Here is a 17,500-nt window from a genome sequence, read left to right as displayed (position 1 = left end):
TCTTAGTCCTGCTTCGCTTCCATTTGTTCTTGCTCGCACGCCCGAGGAGAGCATATCGCCAGCCCATTGCGTTTAGTTCACCTCATTTTCACATTGAATGAGGCTTGAATTCCGACAAAAGCTGAATTCAAGTACGACGAAAAAAGAAGGAAATAACTGGGAGCAGTGACTGCTTCGGTGCTGGCTGACACACTTCTTTCATAAATCATTTTGGGTTGTTAGAAAGGCCCGGCAAGTCCAAGTTACAATTATTATCGCTATTATTACTAAAGCTCCCCTGCACAAAAAACAAACATTAGCGGAAATGGAAAAATGTGCGGCTGTACAAATCTCCCTTTTATTTGCCCATGAACGCAATGCGCTCGATTCCGGGCACAATCATGGCCCAGGATTGTCTGTATTAACGTCCTGTCGGGACAACCTACTTGTCGAAGTTGATCTTAATGGAGCGTCCGGGCTCGGCCTCAATCACCCATTCACAGCTCAGGGAGTCCTTATAGTAGCCTGGCCAACCAGGGGACAGGATCACCCCGTTAGGGGCTGAGTAGTGACCTCCACATGGGGCTGGGTGAGAGACATAGAGGGAGGGTGGGAGGAGAGAGAGAGAGAGAGAGAGAGAGAGAGAGAGAGAGAGAGAGAGAGAGAGAGAGAGAGAGACACATACAGAAGTTTGGGGAGAGATAAGATAGATGACAGAGATCAGAGAGAGCAAATGAGAGAGGGATAGAGAGAGAAAGACATATAGGGAGAGAGAGCGAGAGAGGGATGGAGAGAAGTAGAGAGAGCGAGAGAGGGATAAAGAAAGAGAGACAGAGACGGATGTATAAGGAGAGCGAGACAGAGAGAGAAAGACACACGCACACACACACACACACACACAAACACACACACACACACACACACACACACACAGACACACACACACACACACACACACACACACACACACACACACAAAGAGAGAGTAACAAAGGATTGTGTTACTCTTCATTTTTTCCAACAGTGCCATTTATTTCTTAAAAAGATGTGTTTTGTGAAGTGAAATGCACTATAAATCTTGTTTCTGGTCATGTTTGATCTTGGATGGTGCATATGGCCCCGCAACCCAAGAAAAAAACGCAGCTCCAGAAGCTAATTATCTTTCATAACAGCAATTAATATACAGGACAGGACGTCATTAACATACATATCGGATTCCTTCTTTGGATTTCGTTTTCAATTTGTTAGTAAGTAGGACGACTAATATTTGTAATATTAATTATTTCATGAGGGGTTCTCGATTCATTTATTTTTCCGGGGGTCGGCCTTGCTCACAGGAAATAGCTGCCACCCTCAGGGGGGTTTGGCTAGCTCCAGCACAAGTAATTATGATTACAAACGCTAATGATAGAGATTGATTTGTCTGTCATTTAAATAAATGACCCCCCCTCTTATTCCATCCCATAGCCTGGCGGTTCCCAAGCTGAGGCTCGGTGAGCAGGTTCACATCCACTGGCTGCTGGGAAAGGTTCTGCTTTTGATTTGAATCACGATGTAAGATCTTGCTGTTTGTTGAGTTTGTTATGTGATATTATATCTGTTCTTAAGGTTTAGAACAGAAAGAGTGCCGTATGCTTCAGCCTTGTCCATTATAAATGGCTCGAGGCCACTCCGATATCAATAACATAGGAAATAGCGACGCTACATGATCATAGAATTATGTAATATTACATTAGTTCCTAGGCCATGGCAATAACATTAATGCTGCTAAATGGTAATTGTAAAATATTCGATTGTAGGCCACGACCATAACATTAAGGAGGATAAATTGTCAGTGTATAATATTCTTTGTAGGCCACGAAAATAACAACAATGCTGCTGAATGGTTATTGATTAATATTAGTTTCTAGGTTATGAGAATAACGATAATTGTTATAAATAGTAATTGAATCATTTTAGTTTCTAGGCCGCGGCAATAATTATAAATGATAATTAAGTGTCAAATAGTATTTGACACTTATGCATATTATGCTGACGGAATTAGTGTGACCACGGCCAGCATCGGAAAACAAATGTTAGGATACATATGGGAGAATATGGAAATTGATGGATTCTGCCATTGAAGCTATTTAGAAAAAAACTTAAAACAAACTTAAGCCTTAAATTCAACAACTTAGAGCGGCGTCACTTGCGGAAACACGTTCCGCTCCCTGATTGGTTCAGACCGAAACAACCTCTCCCGATCTCCGAACGCGACTGCGACGTGAAAAAAACTTCGGCCTTTGTGACCGAGGGCGAAAAGTAGTAGAAACGAATGGTTGACTGTGGATCCGCCCCTCTCAGAGCCCCCCCCCCCTCACCTTCACACTTGGGTATGGGCCCGCTCCACATCACCTTGCCCTTGTCCAGCTGGCAGGTGATGGTCTCAGCGCCCTGGGTCTTGATGAAGCCGTCCTCACACACCACCGACACCGAGCCTCCCAGCTGGAAGCTGTCTCCGAAGCGCCGGGCGTTGATGGGGATGCCCGGGTCGGGGCACTCGTTATGGCCGAAGGCTGAGGGAGGAGGAGGAGGAGTAAGATGAGGAGGAGGGGTCGAAGAGGAGGAGGAGGAGAAGGCTCGTCTAGTGGTTAGGGGTTTTTGGGTCCCGGGAGAAAGGTCTGGGCTCGATAGCCGATGTCCGCAGTGCGGTCCGCCCGGGGAAGACGCCCCTAACCCCTATTGTATCGTATCGTATATTCACGATCCATCTACTTTATTCTCTTCATCAACTTACCTTCAACACAGGACTCTGTAAACTTTGGCTCTATCAACTGAAACACTACACTCTTTCCATTCTAAATCTATTCCCCGTGTGTATGTATACTCATTACCCATAGGAGCAAGGTTGTCGGGGATGAAATCGTTGTGCAATTCAGTAAAAATGTGTTGTTGTCTTTTGTTAGCCAATCATTGGATGCAATAATGGGCACTGTGTTTTGTCCTTGGTGTGGTCAGATGAGCCAGACAACTTTGGCTGTTGGGGGAGAAAACAAATAAAAAAGACTTGGACCTAATATATTTTTCATGTTAGTCGTTACCATTACGGCCTGTCAGAATCACCAGATGAAGGAATTGACCCCATGGTATGCAAAGTGATCCATTAAAAGCATTTCAGTCATAGTCCGTCAAAACTAATGTTTCCAGAACAATGGCTGTCTTTTTCTCAAGGCTTTATATGCCAATGTTTCAAAAATATATAAAATAAGAAAAGCTTTTTGTCATTCAAAAATATGTAGTACACATACTTTGAGTTTTCAAAAATCTATACTTATCTTGGCAACTTATAAGGTTCTCCAAACTTTTTGATTTGCAACATTGCAACAGATTTCAACTCTGCCCCGTCATATCACCTGAGACTTCTTTTCACTCTTCATTTGACAGAGAGACATACAGACAGGTGCATTCAGGCATCTGTAGGTGATGTTAAACAAACACACAGACACACAGACAGGTGCATACGTACAGTTGTAGGGGATGTTGAACAGACGGACAGACAGACAGACAGACAGGTGCATACGTACAGCTGTAGGGGATGTTGAACAGACAGACAGACAGACAGACAGACAGACAGACATTTCCATACGTACACATGTAGGTGATGTTGAACCCGCGCCCGGACATGGAGTGGTCCGCCTGGAACTCGAGCCGCAGTGTGTTGGTGCTGGACGTCAGGTGGGTGGGGCTCTCGGCGCCCGAGAAGCGTCCGATGACGGCCACCTCGGCGCCCTCGCCGTCCTTCACGGTGAGCGCGTCGTACGGCGCCTCCAGGTCAAAGTCGTTGAAGGCCAGGTGGATCCGGGAGCCCGGCTCCGACTGGATCAGCCAGATGCAGTTCATGTTGTTCCCGTAGCCCTCTGGGTAGTCCGGGGACAGCACCGTGCCTGAGGGGGCTGTGAAGTTGGACATGCATGGGACTGTGGGGAGGGAGGGAGAGGGGGGAGGGATGGATAGCAACGGAGAAGGAGAGATGTATGGATGGAGAGGGAGAGAGAGATGGATTGATAAAAAGGGAGATGGATGGATAAAGAGGGAGAGATGGATGAACGGAGAGGGAGATGGATGGTTATAGAGGGAGAGATGGATGGAGAGGGAGAGATAGATGGAAGGCGAGAGATGAGCAGGTGTATATATGTATGGAGATAATAGACGGCCAGACAGACAGACAAATAGATGGATAGATGGAAAGATAGACATAGAGATGGATAGATGGAATGATTGACAGGGAGAAAGGAATCGCATATAAATTAAGTAGATGCAGAGGAGAGGAAAGGAAAGATCAAATAAAAAGGGCAATAAAGCAAAGGGAGGGGTGACCTAGAATGAGACTTCCTGTTAAATATGGATCACCATAGTAACATCGGTCAGCAGACCCCCCAGGGCATAATGACTTCAGCTTAGTACCTATGGCAACCGGGAACAATGACACCATAGGGTTGAGCAAATGTCATGATTCCCACCATTGCCTATATACCATTGCCTATGGTATAGTTTCTTTCCACACTCATTTCTAATTTCTTCACTAATTTCTCTTTCTCTCACTCGTATTTCTTAATATATAACAGCTGAACTTCTCATCCAAGTCCATCTCAGAGGCGTCTATAAATTGCCGGAGACAACCCAGGTTTCAGAAGACCATGTCACATCCGGAGTTTGCCCATGCAAGAAGTGTATTTATGAAAAATAAGATATGCCCCTTTGTGGACTGTAATGAAGCCCTATGTCTATTTAATGGTGGAAAAGAACCAGTAAAGTCTGAGGACGGTAGCATGCGAGGACTGGCTGGCTGCAATGCATTACAACTGGCCAGCAGAATTTTATATTATATAGTATTAATGTGTAGCGAGCGGAAAGGGGACTCTGACCAATCTCTTGTTCAGACGGAGGTCAGAGCTTTTACTAATAGCATTCTGAATGCGGCAGATTTAAAAAAAAGATGAACTGTTCCCTGTGTGGGGGACAACAGAGATCTAGAGGACTCTACATCCACTCTGGGTGGGAGATGAGGGGGGAATCAGTATTCATGAGTGCAGCCCAGCCCTGGAAATTCATGTCCTGGCATTTCAAATGTGTTGGAATATGCCGGAGCGCGGCGTTCTGGTGCTGCGGATGTGTTAAACTCAGAGGAAACTGTAATTTCTGTTGTGTTTTGAACATTTTCCAGTCCGTGTCAATTTCCATCACAGACTTGAAGACTGTGAAGATAGCTAAATATAGCAGGGTGGGGATGAATTAATTATGTTTAAGTGCCGCCATGAACAACTATGCTGTGGCAATTACCATCACAGACATGACCTGATTTTTTATCCACACATGGACATTGAGTAGGGTGAAAATTATAATATTTGTAATGATTTCATTTGAACTATTTGTTATGAATGTTCTATTGTTCTATCCATGTATCATCTTTAGTGTTATGAATTAAAATACAAGGGTGACCAACAGTTACCAAGCAAATGATCGGGGCGTGGCGAGAAGTGACGTCATACTCACATATGCATATGGGGATGTTGGCCGACCATTGGTTGTTGTCCTGACAGGAAATGGTTTTCTCCCCAATCAGCTCGAAGCCAAACTGGCACTCGAAGCGTAGGATGCCACCGTTCAGGAAGCTGTCGCCCTCCCGCAACCCGTACAGAGGAGTCCCGGGGTCTCCACAGCTCTCTTTGTCTATTTCTGTTGGTGGGAACAAAAAAAAACAACAAATAAATAAATAAACCAACATCATGGAGAGGGGGGGGGGGCGTTCATATAGCCGACACTGAAACCAGTCCACTCAGCTGTTTTTGGCTCGTGCCTCCGCAAGTAAAATGTTGTTCTAACTTTAGGAATCAATGTTTCACTGATTTAGGAAGCTTAAATCTAGAAGTCGAATGTGCCTTGGCTAGGTTGGACTCCTCGCGTAAAAGGAACATATGGAGGCGATTCATTATGAGCAATTTAGGGTCCCGGCGAGAAGGGAAACAGGACATATTTCAACATATTCACGTCACTTTTGAAAAAGCAACAGAGTAACCCAGAAATAACGACGGGGCCGGTATACTTCATCAGCTTACTGCTACGTCAGCGGATCCAACCACACACACACATATACATACGCTTGCTTGTTTGCTGATCAGATGCTTTACGCCCATAGCACGAGTCAACATCACTTAGGCAAGACGAGTGCTTGGACGACCGCGTGAATGCACCAGCCTCCAGAACCACTACTGTGGTGAGAATAATCCTGTAGTGCTTTGACCTCTGTGAAGGTAAAGGTCAAGAGGTTGATGGTGGAACTGCTCAATTAGTTTCTAGGTTTGTTGTAATAACTTGTGCAGAATCTTTCGGTTTTACATGGCTGGAATAGATGCTTGTTTCTGATTGGCTGGAGCGTCCTCGCTCCAGCCAATCAGAAACAAGCATCTATTCACGGAGGAGATAAAATGGGGGGAACGGTTGGGAAGGCCTGCCAGCCAACGTTTACCCCTGTCTCACCTCCCCTCTCTCCTCTAAGCGCTTTCATTTTCGTGCTGGCCTACCCTCTCCTTTCTCATCTCCTTGCTCCTATTCCTCCTCTCACTCTTGCATTCAGCTTTTATTTACAACAGCATGCACACCAAAGGACAGTGTGCATGTCGGTCTGTTTGTTTGTGTGTGTGTGTGTGTGTGCTTTATTGTTTGTCGCTCAGTGTGTGTTTGCGTGAGTGTGCAATATTTGTGATGTATTGCATTAATTTCTATCATGACATTGTCTTTATGAGACCCACAGACTCAACCAATCACAGGCTGCGAAACACACACAAACACACACACACACACACACACCTTGCAGGGAACAAATTGCTTTGGAGAGTGGACCCACTGCCGGAACATTCCTATACTACAACTAATCACAACTTGCAAAACACACACACACACACACACACACACCCACACACACACACACACACACACACACACACACACACACACACACACACACACACACATACATGTTACCAAGCAACATATGAATCCAGATAGAAATGTTGAGATTGCTTCTGCCATACACCACACTTTCTATTAATACATAGTCTTGCTATCTCCTTTTCTATCTATCCCTCCACTCGTATCTCTCTGGACACAGATATGCAGATATATAACCCCATTTAATTCTATAAACAACATGTTGACTAAAGGGATTTAACTCATTGGGATATGTGTATGTGTGTGTCTGTGTTTGTGGCTGTGTACACATGGAGTTTGAGAGAGAGAGAAAGAGATTGAGAGATTGAGATATTGACAGAGAGAAAGAGAGAGAATGCCTATGCAAGTACTTGCATAATATAGTGTATTTTATGTTTGCTCATGAGTGCTATTCCACATGCTATGTTTATTTCATCAACCTTCATGTGTATCCGCTATTCTCCATAGAAGTTCATGCACACACACACACACACACACACACACACACACACACACACACACACACACACACACACACACACACACACACGCAAGCAAGCACACACACAAACACACACACACACACACACACACACCCGTGCGTGTCATGGGATTCTGACAAGGAATAGCTGCAAGACTTAATGGTGGAGTGAAGCAAGGCTGTTTAATTCTTTCGAGGATTCCAAACCTAGGTCACTGACTGATTCCATGCTACCATAAATCTGGAGGACTTAAGTAAGTGCTACATATTACAGTCGATGCTATATCATGCAGCAGCGATCCAGTCACAAGCCCTGGTCCCTTTTTATTCCTCACACTTGCCTGCTTGCTCGCTGCGAGCCAATAAATAATGCAACAGATTACAATGTAGAATGTAGATGATTTACGTTAGAGATGTTATCATAAGGGAAACATTTAAAACAACTTTATCGAGGCATAACTAATTAACTTTCCCTTTGAGGCTGGTGAAAACATTCGGGAGCAGTAACGAAAAGGAGAAAGAAAGAAATAAAGGAAAAAAGTAGGCGACGGGGAATTTTTTTAAGTACATGTCCCTGCTAAAGCAGGAAGCCGAGAGTTTAGCAATGTGCTACGCTTAGCTAGCTGCTGGGCGAGAGCTCAATCCTTATCTGCACATATCAACATAGTGCGCTGCACAACCCAAACTAAAACAAAACCAAAGGAGAGAGAGAAAAAAAACACTGAACGTACACAAAATTAAATAACAAAACCGAACAATAAAATCCCAGGGAAGCCGGGGCGAGGGCAGGAGCGCCGTAATCTTTCACAGACGAGCGGCTTCACGGACCGTGAAATAAATGAGTTTTTAGTCGCTTCGATCTTGCTCCCAGATGTCGGGGCCCTCAGGTAAGCGTCTGGTGCCCCCCCCCCCCCCCCCCCCCTTGAGAAGTGATTATAGAACTGTGATATGCCGCGCACTGAAGGCATCGTACACGCATACAACGGTGCACACACACCTGCTGCATTTTCTAGCCACGTAGCCACAGCGTAGCCACGGCGACGACTGCTGCCTCTTAAAGACCATTTAAGTGCTGTTTCTTTTGCTCACCGCGCATTGATTTTAAAATAAGCATTCAGACGACTATGGAAGATCAAATAGGTGAACAAGATAAAATGGTATGGTAAGCAAGGTTTTTTTTTCTAATTCATGTACTGACTGACTTTGCTTCAGTTTCTATTTTTTGGTCCGTGTTGAGATGAACGTTCGCTTGCAAGCGTGGTTACTTATTTTAATTAGTTGTAACATTTTCAAATTCAAAACATGACTAGCAAACATGCTGCTATTATAAAAAAGGACTCGCAGTCCAAAAAGGACTTGCTACTGCACACCAATTATAATATAATTTTCATTGCTGTACTCACGTTAATATATTCAAACCCAATGGCTCTCTTCCAATTATATTTTCCACGTCTTTTGTCTTGGACACATGCCGGTGCCAAGTGACTGTATTTCTGTTCTCAATGGCTCTAAATTGTGTGTAACAGCACATTTCTGTGTGGTGTTTGAATTTCACCATGATGTAGTTAGCTACTGATCAGCTAGCAAGAGAAAATGGCTGGGGATCATCAAATGTCACCTAAGTATAATTCTTTAGTATTCTCTCAGGGCGTGAGGTTAAAATATATTAAAAAGTGTTAAAAAAAGAAAGTGAAAACACAAATGTGAAGGAGAAGACAAAGAAAATGAGAAGGAGGGATGAGACTCGATATAACATAACTGTAATTTTTCCGTAGAAAATTAAATGCCGTTTGCAATTTGAGATTGACTTAAAGCTGATAATGGAAAGGCACACACACGATGGCACGCACACACACACGCACGCAAACAGACACACACCAAAGACACGCACGCAGGCACACACACCCACTCATCGACACACACAAATATTACAGTGCACACAAAAAGGCTTACACCAGACTTCATAATAGTTAGAGGTGTAAAATAAAAACACTTTTCTGGTCATGTTGTAAATGAATACTTCATGAGTTCGTATTTCAAGTTCGTTTTTTTTTCTTCAGCACTTATGAATGAAATGTTCTTTAACGGTGTGTGTGTGTGTGTGTGTGTGTGTGTGTGTGTGTGTGTGTGTGTGTGGGGGGAGGGGGGGGGGGGGGGGTGTGGGTGTGGGTTTGTGTTTGATGAAGTGAATCCTGCTTCTTATCTGGATCTCACTGACACACAGTTCTAATGCAACCATGCAGCCACACACACACACACACACACACACACACACACACACACACACACACACAGGCACACAGAGACACACACACAAACACACGTCAGTGATCCTTCAGGTGCATGGAAAACCTAACATAACTCTTGGTCTCGCTTTATTTATTTCTGTCCAAGCTGGCAGAAACACCATCCCCCCTCCACACAGGGTCAAACATACTGTTAAAACCCACCTTGACATCCTCCCCGCCAATAAAACCCAGCACCTACAGAAAATACGTATAAAACCATGAAATACGGCAGGTAAATCGAAATTAAAACCTCAAATGTAGGCGTGATTGAATACAAGAGGAGAGGAAAGGAGAGGTGGGTGGAGAAGAGAGTTGAGGAGAGGCGATGAGGAGAGAGGAGAAGGGAGAGGATGAGGAGATGGGGAGGAGAGGAGGAGAGAGAGGAGAAGGGCGGAGAGGAGAGGAGTGGAGAGGAGAGGATGGTAAAAGATGAGAGGATGGGGAGATGGAGAGGATGGAGAGATGAAAGGGAGAGGAGAGGAGGAGTAGAGGAGGGGGAAGGGAGAGGAAAGGGTGAGAAGAGGAGATAGGAGAAGGGAATAGAAGAGAGGAGTGAGAGGAGAGGAGAAATCATGCAAAATGAAAAGGAAATAAATGACCAAAGCAAGAGTCTCAACCTCCATCATAGAGGCGGCTCCATGGCCAACTCCTCGCTATTCCTCCTTCTACCATCTGCACCACTGTCACCACCGCCACCACCACCACCACCGCCACCACTCGGAGGAACAAGACTCTGTTCCTCTCCACCTACAGCAGCTGGTGCCCACGCCTACTGAACAACAACAGATAACAAACAAATAAACAAACTCGCATCCAAAACACACCTGCTGATCCAGGTTAATAATATAATAATATATGTGATTAATATATGTGGAACGTTGCTCCTTGTTAGTGTTGCCATTCTGCCTCTGCCTGCCCACCCGCCATTACGGACGAAGAGGGGATCTCTGTCTTGTTTGTCAGCTATCGAGATGGTGGTGGCTGCCTGCGCGCGGTTCAAGCAGACCTAACAGTCACTTGGGTGAACCTGGGAATTTCCCAAGATTTTCCTTGTATGGCACACTTTTTTTTTTGATTCCCTCCAAAACTATAACGGGCAAAGGTAAGTGAAATGGCGAGTGTGGAAGTTTCACAAACTATTTATTTCAGTCTTCAAACAGTCACTGGCTGGCGTCAGTCGCCCAAGCCTGCCTGGCAGGGAGCTGACAGGATACTCAGCGATATCTGACTTCCATTTTCTATTTCGGGTTTTATTTTTGAGACAATCAATGTTTATCACTGACTGAGGGCTTATTACCCCTGCTTCTCCTGTGTGATTGAAGTACAGAGAGCGGCTGGAGTAGAGAGGAGAAAGAGAGAGTAGAGAGCTAAGTGTTTGACTCCAATCTTAAAGGTTGTGGGTTTGATCACAAACACAAAAGTCTCCTTGAGCACGATGCCCTCACCCCGACCTGCACCTTAATGACATGAATGTAAATTCACTGTGAGTCGCTCTCTGCTTAAAGGCATCTACTAAATAGAATCTCATACCGTCAAGATCCTTCTGTACCAAGGCCTCTTTTATAGATAATCACACAAGGTCTAGGGTGCCGTCGACGCTGTGTTCATCCACTCCCTGACTCATTGACTGGTTCACCCATTGTTCCCCCTGTTATTCAGCCCACTTGCTGATAATATTTGAGAGATGGCTGCGTTGGAAATGCATTAGTACTGTGTTAAGCAGCCCCCCATGCCCCACACTGAGGTTCACGAGAGACGAAGCGTGATTTAAGGATTCAATTAACTTCAGATACGTCGCCCGCACGTTGGCCGTGTTGTTATAGACTCGGTAAATAACTTTGAAACATTATTTAATATGAGCGGCCATACGCTGAATTTCCAAGGCTTCTATAAAGGCTGTATGGAATTACACATATGGTAATTCCCAAGGTTTCTGTGGTTTCTTTGGTTAAACAAAAGCATAAAAGCCTGACAGCCATTCCATTTGAATAATTATTCATTAGTTTTACTGTCCTTGAAATGATTAAGTCATTGTAGGTTTAGTACACTATTATACGAGAAATGGGAGACTCAAGAAACAAGAATAACCCCCCCCACACACACACACACACACACACACACACACACACACGCAAAAGACATGAGCAACAACTAATCGCTTACGGGTTTGATGTGAGCTGGGCAGAGATATATGAAAGGCGGACAATTTAATTTATTCAGAAAACACGGAAAGGGAGCAACAAGTTAAGATGAAATTGTAATGCATACAAACTTTTACCAACGTATGCATTTGGATACTATGGCCTGGTAGTGTGTGGCAGTCTGGGTGAAAGAATAAACTGGGCTTCAGACAGAGAGGTCATGGTGTTACCAAACGCTGGCAGCCTTGCTTACAATCATTCATGCTGACAACAGAATGTGTGTTTGTGTGTGTGTGTGTGTGTGTGTGTGTGTGTGTGTGTGTGTGTGTGTGTGTTTGCATATGTGTGTTTGTTTGTGTACGTCAATGTGGGATTGCATACTGTATGTGCATGTGTGTGTGCATATGTATGCTCGCATGTGTGTCTGTGAGTGTGGCTTGCATTTGTGCGTGTGCATATGTGTGCATGCATGTGTGTGTGTGTGTGTGTGTGTTTGCAACCAGCCCACAGGCAGTGTTGGGGAAAAAGTAGTGTTTGCTCGTTACTCGTTATTTCTTAAAAAAGTTTACTTACTTTACTTTAACCTTTTACGTTACATGTTACTTTTATGGTGCTTATTTTCAATCAGTTCAAAATAATGTGAATACCTCCATCCACTGGCGGTTCTACATTGAATTACATTTACATTTTACATTACATTTGAACATTTGAATTACACCCCGGGCGAGACCCCCTCCGACACGCACCCAACACGCACCATACATCAAGTTGCACCAAACAAAAGTAGACAGAATAATGGGAATGAAAGGAAATATCAAATCTCCCTGACGCACTATGGACTGTTAAGGCAGGCTGCTTTCCTCTGTGTACAAATGCAAGCAAAGCATTTCCTTGGAAGCCCATTCTTCCCGGGTTTTATAAATACCTTCATAACTCATCGGACCCGTTGCCCTAACGACACCTCCACCCTGCCCCGGCCCGTGCGACACAGCATATTGAACCATGCTATTTAAAAAAAAAAAAAAAAAAAAAAGCTATAATCTTTCATGCAACATTGATAGGGTAGATTATGAGCTGCTGTGATACCTGACCATAAAAAGGTACTATTATGAAGCCACTCGGGTTATGCGTTATTCATGTGATATAATACGCTGTGGAGCCAAATGCATTATAGATACAGGCTTCAAAGTGTTAGGAAAATTAATAATATTTCATTTAGCGATCGCTTTCTGCCCAGAGCCACTCTACAAGGAGGACAGGGGAGACTAGAGCGAGCACTGGGGCAGAGCAGGGACTCAGCACCGGTTTACCCATGAACATAACGGCAGGTTCACCACCAGCCGGATAATGACATGGGTATTCTGAATAATGGTTTGGTTATTTGGAATAATGATATGGTTATTTGGATTTTATTTTTATTTTTGTTTGTTTTGTTTTGAATATCAGTGAATCTGAGGAAGGAGGTCATCTGATTGTAACTCAGAGAGAGAGAGAGAGAGAGACAGAGAGAGAGAGAGAGAGAGAGAGAGAGGTAGAAGAAGAGAGAGTGAGGAAGAGAGACAGGAAGACAGACAGACAGACAGGGTGTGCTTCTCAAACTCAAATGAACACTTCAAAATGCTTGACATTTCACAGAAAAGAAAAATTTCTGAACCATCTCAACCCTCCCTAATTGTTTGCGGAAGGAAAGTGAAGGCAATGCAAAGTTGCTAATGTTCTGCATTAGGAAAGAGACGTGCAATCCCACTCAGACGGGTCTGCCTCACAGCTCTAATCATAGCCTCAAGTGCAATGCAACACAGGGAGATCTATTCTCATGCACAACTGGCTCCAGGGCCGCATCACACAATGAGTTCTCCACCGGGCCTGTGTGACCTTCGACCTGATTTAGCCGATTCCAACGTACCCCGACAACTAAAAGGGCCATGGTGAGAGGAGCAGGTTAGTGACAGAGAGTAGGTGGGAAGGAGAGATGGAGTGGGAGTGAGAGAGAGATAGTGAGACACAGAGACAGAGACTAGAGTGAGGGAAGTAGGCAGAGAGAGAGAGAGAGAGAGAGAGAGAGAGAAAGACAGAGAGTGATAAGCAGAGAGAGAGAAAGAAGCAGAGAGCGAGACAGAGAGAGAAAGAGGCAGAGAGAGAGAGACAGAGAGAGAAAGAGGCAGAGAGAGAGAGACAGAGAGAGAAAGATAGAGAGGGAGAAGACAGGCAAGACATAGAGAGATATAGTTAGAGAGAGAGAAAGAGAGAGAGAAGGGGAGAGATGAGAGAGAAAGAAAGAGAGAAGCCAGAGAACACAGAGCGGTATAGTTAGAGAGAGACAAAAAGAGAGAGAGTGGGAGAGATGAGAGAGAGATAGAGAGAGAGAGAGAGAGAGAGAGAGAGAGAGAGACGAGAGAGAGAGAGAGATGAGCGAGCGAGCGAGCGCGAGAGAGAGAGAGAGAGAGAGAGAGAGAGAGAGAGAGAGAGAGAGAGAGAGAGAGAGAGAGAGAGAGAGAGAGAGAGAGAGAGAGAGAGAGAGAGAGAGAGAGAGAGAGAGACGACAGGTCTGTAAAGTGACAGAAAGGAAAGCCAAAAGGATAGACTTCACAGAGAGAATAAATATGCATGCAGGGGCAGACAGAGGCTGGGCCTCACTGAGAGAGCAGAGGCAGATAGAGGGCAGCGGGAGGGTAAGGGAGGTAGAGGGAGCTAAATAAAATGGAAGAGGTGAGCGACTCACCGCCAGGGCTTTGTTGGTTCAACGATGGAAGAACGTTCTAATATACTCTCTCACACACACACACACACACACACACACACACACACACACACACACACACACACACACATAAGCGCGGGCTATAGTGCATCAGTGACTGCAGTGCATCGGTGCAGCAAGGTTAGAGTCGCTGATCATCTTTTATATTTCATGGCCAAGGTCTTGGCTTACAGCTTCAAGTAAACAATTACACACATGTTCAAACACACACACACACACACACACACACAACCAACCACACACACAGATAACACACACACAACCAAACACACACACACAGATAACACACACACATACACACAAACACACACACACACACACACACACACACACACACACACACACACACACACAGATAGACAGACACACGCATACACACACACACACACACACACACACACACACACACACACACACACACACACACACACACACACACACACACACACACACAGAGAGAACAAACAAACACTTGCTCACACATACATGTATAAACACAGTAGTCCAGGACTCCACACATGAAATCCCTTAGAGTTTACTTAGCGAGAATCACAGCAATAACGAGGTCTGGTTGAAACTGCAAATTGACACCATGTTGCCACAAGGTTGTGTTTCGCCGAGACAGCTTGCTGTTTTCTCTCACGCTGTTGAAATCGATACGGAATAAAACTTTACGGAGCAAATATTTACACTGCAAATACGCTGCCTTTATTTTTTTCCGACGTGTTTATTCGGTTCTCCCGGGGGGTGGGGGATTTCAGAGATGACTCCACTTCTCAAAATGGCCTGCCACATTAAGATACAAAAGAAGACCTGGGAAGAGGTAAACACAGGGTTTGCTTTTCAAAATAAAGGCGTGAGCTCAAGCAGGCAGCATACAGAAGGGATTCAGCAACACCTAATCCCAACCAGACTCCGGTGTTTAATAAGACGAAGGTCTGGGGGGGTGGGGGGAAGGGGGGGGACGGGTTTGCAGCTCTCTCCAGGTAACGGGGGCTGGCACGTCCTCCACTCCGCCTGCAGGGGGGGGTGGAGAGCTGCGGAACGATGGGGGGGCTGGGGAACCACACCAACCCTTCCTCTACCGCACTGTATCTGCGGCGCCGCCGATACCACCACCAATGCGGCCATGCCCTGAACCACTACTCAAGCCACCCACGCACACGCACCGTGTCGTATAGAACACCCCCCCCCCCGCCCCTCAGTGCCCCAGTTGTGTAAGAGGTGCATCGGCCTACACTCATGTCTCTGAGCCTTCAGACGGCCCCATGCACAGCCATACTTCTGGGAGGAAATCTCTGGGAAGTGAGACGTCAGGTTGACTAGATTCTGCATTAAGGGCTCTGGGGGTCATTGTCCTCGCTGCAGAGGATTGACCAGGTTGGAACAAACCTGGTGGATGTGCTGCTCACCTGAGGCATATGCAAAAATGCACGCTTTTATGACACATTATCACATTATCACACACAGACACACACACACACACACACACACACACACACACACACACACACACACACACACACACACACAGTGGGAATCAAACCGGCGGACTTACCTTTGTAGTTGATCTTGAATCCGATGGAGCCCACGCTCTCGTCGGACTGCAGGTGGAGCCACATCTGGTGGGTCATGCTGACGATCAAGTCCGGAACGAAGCTCCCCGATAGGCTGAAAGTATCAACCGCGACCGGGTCATGACCACATCAGCCAATGGCGTCGGATGGTGTAATCACTATCGATCCAGCAATCACATTGATTTGGGTTAACCGATACGCAGTTGGTGCAGGTGCAAGTGAGAGTGTGCCACTGGAGTACTATCATCATTACATACATCCACCAGATTTACGACGGCTAGATCAGCCTAACAGTAGCTACAGTCCACAAGGGAAGCCGGAGTACTATCATCATTAAATACATCAACCAGATGTATGACGGTTAGATAAGCCCAACAGTAGCTACAGTCCACAAAGGTAAGCCGGTAGATTATCCATCATGCATCTGTGTGTGGGCACGCCGACCTGTGATGTTACTACAGGGACGGTTTTTAAACGGCTCGTAACGGCTGATCAACAACAGACCTTGTGAAATGATGGGCTTGTTTAAATATGTGTGGGCCATCCAGCTCTGAACAGCCACCATCTAACGGCGCATTCACCTCCTTCTTTCCTCTCTGCTGGAATAACTTTGCATCAGAACAGACCACTAGTAACGATTAACAAGATATTTGGTAGCAATGTAGGGGTCAGAGGTGTAGATTCCTTGCATCCCATCAAATCGACTAAGCGTTCTGTTTGGTTTTGTTTTGGATCACACTTTTGGGCTCCTCTTCAGAATTGTAATTTATTTATTTATAGATTATTCTGTCATCCAGGGGGGACAGGCCAGCCCACGTAGTGCTCTATGCTAATACGCAACAAGCACATTGCTCTACGGAAAACACAATTGTTCTCGTCCTTGATGAAGCATGTCTACGGGACGTTTCATCCACACCTACATGGGAAGGGTTTCATCCAATATTATTCCGTACACACCAAAGGACGATGCTGGGCTTACACGTGTGTCATCATACATAAGATAATGTCGGGTATGTCAGTGAAAAATATATCATTTTGTACATACACTTGTAGTATAGCGGTGGGATCTCCGACCTCCCCTCCGTCTCCGATGGTCAGCGTGTCGTACGCGATCTCCATGTCGAACTCCTCAAAGTTGATCTGGATCACCTGGAGAACACAAGGAGACGCGGTAACGTTTAGTCATCAATCCACAGAGATCACCAGCGCACATGGAAACACTTTTAATGTAAAACGACTAGGAGTGAATTGATACGCATTTCATTAAGTAGCCGGGTAAGGTCCGGCGTTTTACTCAGAGACGCCGG

The 17,500-nt window shown here is 45.3% G+C and overlaps 1 protein-coding gene across 1 annotated transcript in view; it reads right to left on the bottom strand.

Moving 5' to 3' along the window:
• The window catches only part of csmd3b (CUB and Sushi multiple domains 3b), a gene marked incomplete at both ends in the record, with an annotated part of 306,229 nt that overhangs the window by 70,985 nt on the left and 217,744 nt on the right, over positions 1-17,500 (bottom strand). Inside the window, 6 exons of the mRNA XM_084484831.1 lie at positions 426-564; positions 2,340-2,534; positions 3,609-3,935; positions 5,512-5,694; positions 16,175-16,287; positions 17,239-17,342. Of these exons, the coding sequence (XP_084340957.1) occupies positions 426-564; positions 2,340-2,534; positions 3,609-3,935; positions 5,512-5,694; positions 16,175-16,287; positions 17,239-17,342 (1,061 nt within the window). The remainder of the gene's footprint in view (positions 1-425; positions 565-2,339; positions 2,535-3,608; positions 3,936-5,511; positions 5,695-16,174; positions 16,288-17,238; positions 17,343-17,500) is intronic.

Source organism: Micromesistius poutassou (genome assembly GCF_964030765.1).
Source record: "Micromesistius poutassou genome assembly, chromosome: 20".
Taxonomy (NCBI): Eukaryota; Metazoa; Chordata; class Actinopteri; order Gadiformes; family Gadidae; genus Micromesistius; species Micromesistius poutassou.
This window is presented reverse-complemented; position numbering and strand designations above follow the sequence as displayed.